Source organism: Lepidochelys olivacea (assembly GCF_965140295.1).
Source record: "Lepidochelys olivacea isolate rLepOli2 genome assembly, chromosome: 5".
Taxonomy (NCBI): domain Eukaryota; kingdom Metazoa; phylum Chordata; order Testudines; family Cheloniidae; genus Lepidochelys; species Lepidochelys olivacea.
The window spans coordinates 81,468,122-81,480,658 of NC_140415.1; the positions used below are offsets into that span (position 1 = coordinate 81,468,122).

At 39.6% G+C, this 12,537-nt stretch overlaps 1 protein-coding gene across 1 annotated transcript in view; it reads left to right on the forward strand.

Moving 5' to 3' along the window:
* The window catches only part of MEGF10 (multiple EGF like domains 10), a 143,602-nt gene that overhangs the window by 84,000 nt on the left and 47,065 nt on the right, over positions 1–12,537 (forward strand). Inside the window, exon 9 of the mRNA XM_084629272.1 lies at positions 6,601–6,813. Within this exon, the coding sequence (XP_084485398.1) occupies positions 6,601–6,813 (213 nt within the window). The remainder of the gene's footprint in view (positions 1–6,600; positions 6,814–12,537) is intronic.

Sequence of the window (12,537 nt, forward strand, 5' to 3'; positions counted from 1 at the left end):
TTAGACTCCCTCACACTCACTTATACACCAGCAAATGTATGTTAGTATGTCTAATAGAGTCTAAGTGAGTGTAATGAGATCTAATTAAATTCAAGGAAGTCCAGTTTATGCCACCTTACCTGTCATTTATGAACACAGCCCACTGGGTATTCATTGATACCAGTCTTCATTAGAGGACAGAAGAGGTTTTTTCCTAAACAAATATCTTGATGAGAATGCAATTTTTAAAAATTGCAGTGTGAAATTTGGTCTAATATTGTTGGATTTCTTTATCACCATTTTGCAAAATTTCTCCTTTAACTTTTTTTGCATAACCACAGTGAGTAAACATGTAGGTGGGATTTTCTCCCAGTATTGGCCTAATGACTCTTCTATTAATGTCAACAGAAGCATTAGGTCAGCACTAAGCATTTTTGAAAATCCCACCATCAGTGCTCATGAAACTGAGGGACTAACAGCACTGGCTTGAGCTAGGCACAGGGTGGGCAGGAGCTGAACATGTTTCCCCCACTTAGCTCTGTTAAGAATCTCTCTTCTGCTCTGAAGTGCACCATTAGTAAGCAGAGTCTGCCAATCATAGAAAGATTGTGAGGTACACAAGAGGACCAGAATGAGACCTCCAAGAAGACTATTTTTTCATGTACTGGGGAAGAGAATTGGTTCCTTCTTCAATAGGCAGAAAAACAGTATTAACTCTTGGCCAAATCTTCAAGTTCTCAAGCTAAATCTCTCATTTAGCCAAATCCTGGAAGGTGCTGTGCATCTGGAACTCCCATGGGTACATAACACTTCTCATAACTTGAGTGTCAGTGTGGCCTGAGTAAGGATTTCAGGATTTGGCCCTATTTATCTATCTGTCTTTCTGTTTCTCTGTGTACATTTGTATGGACCAGTCAGTACATCGTGTAATTTGTATAGGGCCTGTATCAATAAATATTCTCTGATCTTCTCTGGAGTGTAAAGCTGTGAAACACTCCATATCCTGGCTCTGTGCATGGTAACCTGTTCAGTGGGAAGGTCAATCTGCTGTGAAATGCATCATAAAATCTTTAGGGCTTTTAATAAGGTGGTGGTGTCATTTTGCTTTTTAACAGTTCAGTCATAAAACACAGAGAAGCACAAACTGAAAACATGAAGCTGAGATCATATATTTTTTCTAAAAAACCCCAAGTGAAATGTCTATTAAAAAGTACATCAGGAAAATGGGTTATATGTTTTAGAATGATCAAACAGGAAACTGGCTTTTCAGTATTTGTGCTAGACAGCGAGATGTATAGACACATCTTCAAAACAAAAAAAGTCTTTTTACAAAACGTGTCAAAAATTCAACAGATTTTTACTCTTGGAAAAAGCTGTTAATTTTTCCTCAAGAGCTACATGAAAGAAAGTCTGATGGAGGCTTTAGAAAAGTAATCTCTTGATCAGAAATTGATTTTCTGTCTTTATCATGCTGCTACATAAATGAAGCAAAGGAAAAAAAGGCTCATAATTTTTTACTATCTTCTGTGGGATAATTTCAAACCTCCTCTGACATGTATGTGTGAAAAGGAGTAGGCAAGTGGGTTGTTGTTTTGTGCCCACTCCCAACTACCACTGAATCTGTGGATGTTCTCTGTACCACAGTTTTCTCTCTCTCCATTTGTCTGATCTGTTTAGACTGTAATCTCTTCAGGACAGGATCTGCCTCCCACTATAGGTCTGTACAGTCCCTTAGCAAAATGGGTCTTCTAGGCACTACTATAAAATGAATAACTGGAGCCATGAAAAAGGTTTGCATGTCAGAGTGGTTTCTGTGTTTTAACACAAACCCCTTTGGTCCCTTCTGTAGTTTCCCTGCTGGGATTAATCCTAATTTTGATTTCATTTCGGAAGTCCATTCAGGGATACTTTTAACATTAGGGTTAATTAAAGACCAGTTTAATTATTTTCCCTCAGATGGAAAGTCAGGTTTGTCTTAATGACATAAAAAATGAATTGACCCAAACTGCTCTTTCTGAATTGGAATTGGAAGGAGTTTTGGTATTTACAAATTCCTTACTTTGGGGTCAGGGCTGTCTTTAAGGCACAGTCGTGAAGATGGAAATTATTCCTGGTGCAATTCCAAGAGGCATTGTGTTTGAAGCAGAGAATGTCCAGATTCAAGGCTACTGTGCCCAGGGGGCTCTCTCTTGTTCCAAACTGGGAAAGGCAAAGGACATAGTTTTGGGGAGGCCAGAAGAGAAGTCTGAGGCTGTGGATCTAGTGACTGGAAACCTCTACATGTGGGCGCTACTGTTGCTATTCCAGCCCTCGGGCTGTAAAAATGGCCCAGGAGAGGATGCATTGCAATTTGAAACCCAACCTCCCATTTCGGGGGTACATAATGCCATGGCCTGACATGGAGAACACTTGAGGTGGGGGCTACTCTATCGCACAATACTTGTAGTTTTCTATTTCAAACTGAATTGAAATCATACCAAGTGCCATATTTTGTGCTGCTTGAATCCTTGAAAGGTAGGATTTTATTCACCCACCTTGTCTTTCATCTCGTAGAAGATTCTGAGCAATCAGCATTAGGTGCTGTATACCTGGAAGCCAGAAGGCAAAGAATAATGAAAGGCAAAGGATATATATGGGCAGACTCCACTCTACTACAACCTGTCAATATTCTTTGCCTACTGTCTTGCTTCCTGGCATAATTGTGATTGTCTGAAATCATCTGCAGGAAGGGAGGAGATGAGGGAGTCTGACAAACAGAATTACTGGTGATGAGTAATTTCCCCTGGTTTTAATGTGGGTTCAGTGTTGTACGTATCGGAAACCTAGAAAAGTTAATGTGACTGAATTACAGGGAACTGTTAGTGGTCTCCGTATATATATTTTATCATATGTTGGTAGAGCACTAGTGTTGTGTGGAAAACATCTGTAGCAGCTGGTCCTAACTCAGATTTTTTTCCCTAACCTTCAATTATCTCCTTACAACCAGCTTATGTTCTAAAGAGCAAACGCTGTTGGGCATAGACTTTTTGCTTTATTCTTATGTCAGCTGTCGCAGGAAAAATAACAACCTGTATGCAAGCCTTATTGATCTTTCAGGGCCTGATCCCGCAAGGGGTGCTGAATGCCTCTCATTCTCACTGAAGTCACTGCACAAGTTCAGCCCCTTTGTATTCTTGTGGGAGTAAGTTGTTAAATCATGTCCAATTGCACTTCACAAATCCCAGTGGCTACAGAATTTATAAGAGAGCCTTTAGAAATCTGCCCTGTTTTGTTTTTAAAGAGTAAATTGCTTCACATTAAATGAAACACAACAGCAACGGGGGAACTAAGAGAGGGTCACAATGAATGCTGTGAAAGTGTGACTAAACCTTTTTCTATCCTCATATTTGCATAATGGATCATTTCAACTCCCAAACTGAGATGGCTCTGTTCGCTCACATCTTCAGAATCATAAAAAAACATGTAACACATCCAGTGCAAACCCATGTTAAAAAGAAGTTAACAGGTGTTTGGGTGACAAGTCCTACAGTGGTGGGACAACTCCATACAGATGGGTTTTTACAGCTTAATTGTTGATCTAAATAGAAACTGCAGCCTTCACCAATCTCTTTGCATTTATCCTAATCTATTATTAAACATTATTTTGCATAGATTTACAGACCTTGTTGGGTTTTTTCTCTTGAATGTTTATTTTTAATACAATTGAATTTTTTATCTTTTTCCTTTGCTAGGCTGACAATTTCTTTAAAATGAAACACTGACCCAGATCCCTAGCACTGTATTTTTTTAATGACTTGACAGCATGAAAAATGCCTGCTACACTGACTTCCCATTTACATTACTTCACTTGAGTCCCTAGAGGAATGTTTCTGTCTCTCCAAATATTGCATACCATGCTCCAGGAAACTACATCTCTCTCCTCAGTATCTAGCTAAACCTTTCAGGAAGAAACTTAACCTGAGAGATTAGTTAGTATAAGTTCCTTCTTGGGAGAAATGATTAATTCTTCTCCTTCTCAGCCTTTCTCCACTGGAGAAAATAACATTTTTTGCAATTGCTTGCCATTTGGCAATCTCTTTCCTGCTAGGGGACAGTATCATCCCCTTCATCAACATCTTGAATTTGTGTAAAGCAGAATTAGGATTTCCAGTGACTGGCAACAGTTTCCACAGCTAAAACCCAAGGAGAAATACTATCTATTTAATAAAAGTTCACCGTGCTTTAGAAGCAATAAGTCTTAAGGCTTCTTTAGAGGTAGGAAGTCAAGCCTACTTCTAAAGACAGAGCCATACTCCCACATTTTGACACTATTGAATCATATTCACAATCACACCTATACAATTAATTCCAAATTGCTTTACTACTGTGTGTTTATTATTCATATTTAATACAAAAAACTATATTAAAAGTAGGTAGGAAAGTCAAGTGCTCAAAAATTCTGAAATTTTGTGAAACTTTAGTTTTACCCGTTTGTACATTAATATAGTCTTGCCCGTCATCACATAGGAAACCTGGGACAGAGCAAAGGAGGGAATCCAGATCTCCAAAATCCCAGTCCAGAAGCATTAAACACAAGAGACCAGGCTTTCTCTTCTTGCAACTTACTGATTCATTCCTTGTCCATCCTGTGCACTGAATGAGGCAGGGGTTCTATAGAACAAATACTGTGTGACTGCGTAACTAAAGTCAGGTTTCAGAGTAGCAGCCGTGTTAGTCTGTATCCGTAAAAAGAAAAGGAGTACTTGTGACACCTTAGAGACTAACAAATTTATTTGAGCATAAGCTTTCGTGAGCTACAGCTCACTTCATCAGATACATACAGTGGAAAATATAGTGGGGAGATTTTATATACACAGAGAACATGAAACAATGGGTGTTACTATACAGACTGTAACAAGAGTGATCAGGATAATATTACCAGCAGGAGAGTGTAGGGGGGGGAACCTTTTGTATATGCCATCATGTGCCAGCAATGCCCCTCTGCCATGTACATTGGCCAGACTGGACAGTTTCTACCTAAAAGAATAAATGGACACAAATCAGACGTCAAGAATTCTAACATTCAAAAACCAGTCGGAGAACAATTCCATCTCTTTGGTCACTCGATCACAGACCTAAAAGTGGCAATTCTTCAACAAAAAAAACTTCAAAAACAGACTCCAATGAGAGACTGCTGAATTGGAATTAATTTGCAAACAATTAATTTAGGCTTGAATAAAGACTGGGAGTGGATGTGTCATTACACAAAGTAAAACTATTTCCCCTTGTTTATTTCCCCTCCTACTGTTCTTGTCAGCTGCTGGAAATGGCCCACCTTGATTATCACTACAAAAGGCCCCCCCCCTCGGCGCTCTCCTGCTGGTAATAGCTCACCTTTCCTGATAACTCTTGTTACAGTCTGAATGGTAACACCCATTGTTTCATGTTCTCTGGGTATATAAAATCTCCCCACTATATTTTCCACTGTATGTGTCCAATGAAGTGAGTTGTAGCTCATGAAAGCTTATGCTCTAATAAATTGGTTAGTCTCTAAGGTGCCACAAGTACTCCTTTTCTTTTTAACTAAAGTCAGTATCATAATGCATATTCACACTGGGGATGAATTGACTTTTGCTTTACGTTTCTTAACTTTTGAGTGTTTGACATTGCAACCATAATGGGTGAGATCCTTGCTCTGGCCTCTTTATTCTGCAGAAAAGGGCCAGAGTGGCATAAAGGGGCCCCCAAAGACCCATATTCAGCTGGGTGTGGATTTCCCCTGATGCAAGCACTGTGGAAGACAGCTGTGTGGCTGCCTTCCAAGGACCCCTTCACAAGTCCTGGTGTAATGTGTGTGGGCAGAGTGCAGAGATACCAGGCAGCGCTGCAGTCCTTAGGGAAACCCAAGGATCCTGTTGTAATTTAGACAGGCCTGCTGGGGGTCTCGCTACCCACTGGAGCAGCCCAGGATCCGTGGACACACAAAGGTGGCTTAAAGCTACCCTTTTCTCAGGCTGCTTGTTAGAGCACAGAATCCCACTCAATCTTCTTCTAACATACGTTTTTGAATGTCATTTCTAGGATTTTTAAAAAACAAACTGAAAAACCGTGTGGAACTATATTTACATTCCTGGTCTGCAGCCCTCATGGGTCATCAGCTAGGTACAAAATCAGGAGCTTTAGATCACAGCACAGACAACTACTTGAGCTACAGAAGTAACTGGTAGTGTCAGTACGTTGTCACCCCCTGTGTGAACCAGCCATTAATAGAGGTGGGGTGTGTGTGTGTTTGTGTATGTGAGAGAGACATATTTAACATTGTAAAAACTATTTTCCCTAACTTTTGTACTCAGAAACAAACAACATGTTTTTGCTGAAACTTTCCAAAAAACATTTAGTCTGAGGCAGATGAGCATGTAAAAGTTAAAATTTGGCAAAGTTATAAGCCATTGAAAACAGGAGCTTATAGTGCAAAGTATTAGGCAACCTTAAATAGAAGCAAAATTACTAGCTCCACCTATAATGATTTTAAGAATTCTATCTAGAGAAAACTCTTCAGAAACTAAGATACATTTTTATATTGATTCTCCAAAAATGTTTTAAATTTAAGGCAAGTAAACCTAATATTTCTGACTTTCACAGATGCCAGGATGAATGTCCAGTGGGTTCTTATGGAGTGCAATGTGCAAAGACCTGTCAGTGCATGAATGGAGGGAAATGCTATCATATTAGTGGCGCGTGTCTCTGTGATCCAGGGTATACAGGAGAACACTGTGAAACAAGGCTTTGCTCTGAGGGAGTCTATGGTCTCAAGTGTGACAAAAAGTGCCCCTGTCACTTGCAGAACACGCACAGGTATGTTGTTATATCTTTTAGCAGATTTTCTCCATGTGGAACATTTAACCAAGAAAGTAAATTATAAGGAAATAATTTCCTTAGGTTTCCAGGAAAAGTGAATCAGCTAAGAGTCACAAAGCTCAGAGAGAGAGAGATTGTTTAATGTTTTTATAATCCTAGCAAGAAACACAATAACAAGCAGAGCAAGAACTGCAGATTTTTTTTGTTTTGTTTTGGCTTACAGCTTTATTTGATTTCTTTAAATAGCAATCGATAATCAGATTTTAAGATGAATATCAAGATTATTAACACAAGAGATAAATATTGACCTGGTCTTGGCCTTTGTCTATATTTACCACATATAAAAATAAATCTTTATATTTTTCACCATATGAGGTCAATAGACTTGCTTCTTCTTTCACTTACACTGGGGTACTATTTATTAAAAGTATCACCAATCAAGTAAATGGAAATACACCATCCCGTACACATAAAACTGATGGGAGCAGAGAATCAGGCCAAATATATATATATATATTGTGGGGAGAAAGCATGCTGATTGTTTTAATGAGATATATCTGGAATTCTCATCATTGTGACTGATTTACATTTCTCCATACCTGTGTAGTATTGGGTCAGAGGAGCTAAACAATAGAAACACACTAACTCATTGCATGACTCTTTTCAGGCAATCATGAGCCAAATATTTTTGCATTGTATTTGTATTTACAGGACCCACAAAGCCTTAACATGTTGTAATAAAAATCTATAAACCAGAAATTCTGAGATAATCCCTGGGGATACTAGGAGAGGGATGGGAGTTAAAACAAGATAACATACAATCAAAATATAATTCTCATGACAAGGCTTTTCTTCTTATAAAGCACACCTGGCTATATGAAATACTCCAATAATTCTGCATTCAGTCACTCATAATGCCATTAATAATACACAATATGTCAGATAAGTTTTCTGTACATATGCCAAATGTTTTTCTGTCACAGATTGCTGTGTTAAAACTATTTGCAGAAATGATGCACTCTTACACAGAGCAATGTTGTGTTTTGTATCTGAGATGCACATTTTTTATACATAAAAATAAAGCCTTTGTTCAGAATTTAGAAGTGACATTAAAGTACACTTGGGCATTAATGAAAAAATCTCCTTTTGAATATCTCTGTTTGTGTAACCCTGTGAGAGGGCGGTGTGAGAAATAAATTCTTGGATTGCTTAAATTGTTCAGCATAACTTCTGTTGACAAGCCATGTAAGAAAGGGCTGCATTTCTCTCATATTTCACTTACGTATTTGAATGTTGGTGTACTTGTACTTCTGTTTATCCCATCTACTTGAAATGTGATTTGAAATAATACTGTTTGGACAGGATGTGAAATCCAGTAAATTATGGGTTGGGGAGAGAATTTAGGAGTAAGAAAAACCATAATCCCTCCCCATTTCCCTGCACCTTGTCTGGCACTCAAAACAGCAGTATTTGGCCCTAATAGCACTATGTGTATAAATTATGGTTAGCCAGTTTTCTGCAATTTTAACTGAAGACGACTGTAGAAGTTTAGCTTGACAGGAAAGTATTGCATTGTATAGCATTTCTGATATTTCAAGGATTACTTCTGATTTGTGTTCAACACAGCTGTTCCTTCATTTATACCTCTGGAAGACAGCTTGTGGTCAAATCAAATCACAAATGTTCAAATGTAAACAGCAGCATATGGCTGATCTTTTTTTGAGCATTTTCCCCTCTGTATGACAAATCAAATGGAACTTAGCACTGTTGTGGGTGTGGGAGCATGTGTGTCTGTAAGTGCATGTTACAGCTGAGTAGAGAAAAGTGAGGGGAGGGAAGCAAAAATTCACAGGCTTCACAAGACATTTTTATATACTTTTTCTTCCTTCGTGCCAGAGGGTGATTAAGACCACCAACTAGTAGCAATCAGATAACTTATGAATAATAATTGGAAAAACACAGGCTCCACTAAGAATACTTTCTTTCCACTTTTGATGATACAGTTGTTTCTGGCTATCTTCTGTGACTAAATGCCAGCCTGGTGGGAAAGAACTTACTCTCACATAAACACATCAGGGAATATCTATGTAGAACTGATTGGGACTTTTTCCATTAAATGTTTTTTGTCAAAACGGAAGCTTTTCATGGAAATGTGTCCAGTTCAGAGGGAAGATCTCTGAGGTCCAGGAGGGAATTTTGGAGAAAGAGAGAATAATTAATGCATCCCAGTATAGCTAATAGTCCAGTGGTTAGGGCACTGAGCTGGAAAGTAGGAGACCTAGGTTCAAGTCTCTGCTTGGCTCTAACAATCATGCTACAGAGTCAGTCTCTTTTTCTGGCTCATAGGCTGGGGGAGGCTGTGCAGGGAGGCGGTTTGGCCCTGCCCATGCTCTGCCCGCAGAGTCCCCCTGCACTTTGTCCTGGCTCGGGGTGGCTGGTGCTGGGGTTGCACTGCCTGCCCTGGCACTTGGACCGTGCCACCTGGTGCTCGGGGTGGCTGCCCAGAACTGGGGCTGTTGGCCATGGTGAGGGCGCTCTGGGCTTGAGTGGTAGTGGAAGGCGAGGGGTGGGGCCTTGGGCAGAAGGGGTGGGGCCGGGGGCTAGCCTCCCCCAAAACCTGGGTCAGCAGCCGCCCATGCTCTGGCACAATGAATATTTAACTATACAAAGTGGGACAGCTTAAACAGGAGAGAAAGAGTGACTGACTCTATTGCCCAGGGGTTAGGGTGCTTGCTGTTGATGAACAAAGATCAAGCGTCCATGCTGATTCTTTTAGATACATCAGCTGCCTTGAATGATACTGACCACATGATATTGTTGACATGCCTACTGACCCTGGTGGGGATGAAGTTGTATTTGAGTTACTTTGTTCTCTTCTGTCCTAGATGGCTCCAAGGGTAGTACTGGGAGACCGCCCATCTACTCCAAGGGCTCTCTCATGGAATGTTGTATTCTACTCCCTCTCAATATGTCTGTGAAGTAGTTTGGGCCGCAGTGTCAGCCATATGCAGATGGTGTGCAGCACGTCTCTCTGGTCTTAGACCAAATGATGCTACTGATCAGTTTTCCAGTAACTAGGCACGAATGAGAGCTAGCTGGTTGAGGCTAAACTCAGATAAGACAGAAATAAAACTAGAAGGTTACGGGAACAAGCTGAAGAATTGGTGAATGTAATATCTAGCCCTTTTAATGAGGGGGTTTGCCTGCCCTTGCTACTCAGGTTCACGAACTATGGGTCTTTTTAGATCTTCAGTTGCTTCTGGAGGTTCAAATGGCAGGAGTCAGCAAATAGTGACTTTCCATCTGCCTTTGGCAAGACAGAACTGCCTTTGGCAAGTTCTTTTGGATATGGACCTGCGCTGTGTCACTTTGAGGAAGGATTACAGCAGTCCCTCTACTTGGGTGGCATCTGATGATCATTTGGAAACTTTAGAAGGTACAGAATGGAGCTCCTCACTTACCTAGTAGTAATTCTTACAGGGAGAAAGCTACACCTACTCTCCAGAGAGTGCCCTGTTTTCCGGTTCATTTCTGAATGCAGTTCAAGTTGTATTATTTTTTATGTGATAAGCTTGTCAGGGCTTTCTGTTTCATCATTGTTTCATCCTGGCAGTTGAGATCAGCTGGGACACTCAACCTGGCATGCCAAGGTCATTCTTAATAGTGGGACCTTGACTCAGGACTTATTCATTATCATAGGTTTAATACAGCCCCAGTATGTTGCTCTTCAGGGCATATCTATTTTCTCATGCTTTTTCTGAGGCAAGAGTGGATGAGATGATGAGGGGTGGATTCAGTTTATGTGTGCTGACAGTGTTTTTAATGTTGACATTAGGTCATTTTGTATTTCTGGATGGGTTTTTTAGGGTGGAATTGTACATATAAATTGCCTAGGGAGGTTATGGAATCTCCATCATTGGAGATTTTTAAGAGCAGGTTAGACAAACACCTGTCAGGGATGGTCTAGATAATACTTAGTCCTGCCATGAGTGCAGGGGGCCAGACTAGATAACCTCTCGAGGTCCCTTCTAGTCCTATGATTCTATGATATACATAGATTTTTCATCAGACCATTTTATAAATTGAAATAAATATATGGCATAAAGTGTGCCAGAAAACTGCAGGCTTAAATTACTCTATATTATTACCAAATATACTAAAATTTATTTTAGTGCTTATATAGGAAATATACATATATGTCCATAAATTGTGAACAAAAATGAACAGGAAAAAAAGCAGAAATACTTGCAGCATCTCTCAACGTCTATTCTACCTCCCTATCTTAACACACAAATCTTATTGCCAATTAAGCTAACTGCATGAGAACCATCAAAAAACTTCAAAAGTGCTCCAGCTTCCTACATCTAATTACAAATTACAGAATACTAATTTTGGTGTCAATCAATATATGTGCGAGTATGCCTTACTAATACTCACTGGGGGGCACAGAATATCAATGCCTCTGTCTGCCTCATATGCTACACTCTTTAAAAAAGAAAAAAAGGCAGCTCAGAGGATTTATTTCCTGAAATCACTGCACCACTAATTTTCATTTTTTATATATTTATCTTATTTCTTCATGCTATGCTGCCTATTGTTGGGTGGGTTGAGAATGCTTTCCATATCGCTGAATACCTCCTGTAGTGATAAGAAATATGGGGATTATATCCAAAATGCCTCTGGAGGCATACAGAAAAGCAATTAGGTATAGGGAACTTATTTCTCAGGGAACACATTTCTGCTTCTCTTTCTACATCATGTGTTTCCTGAGGTTAACATGTATTTCATTTGAGAATATTTCCATTCCAGCCCCAATTACCTGCAGGTGTTCTAATATTTTAATATACAGACTATTCTCAGCAAACACCACATAGCCTGTTGGTGTGGCTTGATCTGTTTCCATGCACACTAAATAGACCACTCTAAACTTCTCAGTTACTATTCAGTTGAAAAGATCAGGGGCCAGATTTTCCTCTCATTTACAGCAGTTTTACACAAACTAGTCATGCCTTGTTAAAAAGAGACATATACGTTTATTGCCACATTCCCTATTTTCACTTGCGACTATTTTAAGGATGATGATTATTAATTTTTCAACACCCAAAAGTGTCATAGGTACTTTTCATACCTTCAAATAGGAAAAAAAAACAACTCACAGTTTTATTCATGTGTACACACACACACACACACACACACACACAAACAGCAAATGAAGGAAGTCTCAAGGCATGTAAAACTTCCTTGATGTCATGGGTCATTTAATGTGTCTGGACTTAGACACATTTTTTCCAGCACACTTCAGGGGACTTTACTTCAATCAGTGCCAGAAGACTATCTTTAAACAGTCTTCCTATTGTAAATATATTTGATTTGGACATTGAGACTTTCCTTTGGTGAGAATTAAGCAAGTGCTTTGTCTGCCAGAGTGCCACAGAGTACTCCATTGTGTCCACTTTTCCAGCACATATATCTTAGCACAGCTGATGATGTCCATTTGTTATGAGGCAACAGCTGTCCAACTAGCCATTCAATAGAACTGCTGTTTCAGGTAGAGACAGCTGGTCTATCACCAGGTATGTACAGTGTAGACTAGACACTTTCTGAAAGGTCACTGAGTTTGACAGTGCCTCTAACTTCTCCCTGTGAAAGTGATTTGGTATCATTTCTTGGAAAGAAGCCAGTTGTACACTTCTCAACCACAGCTTTAAAGAGAGGAGCATT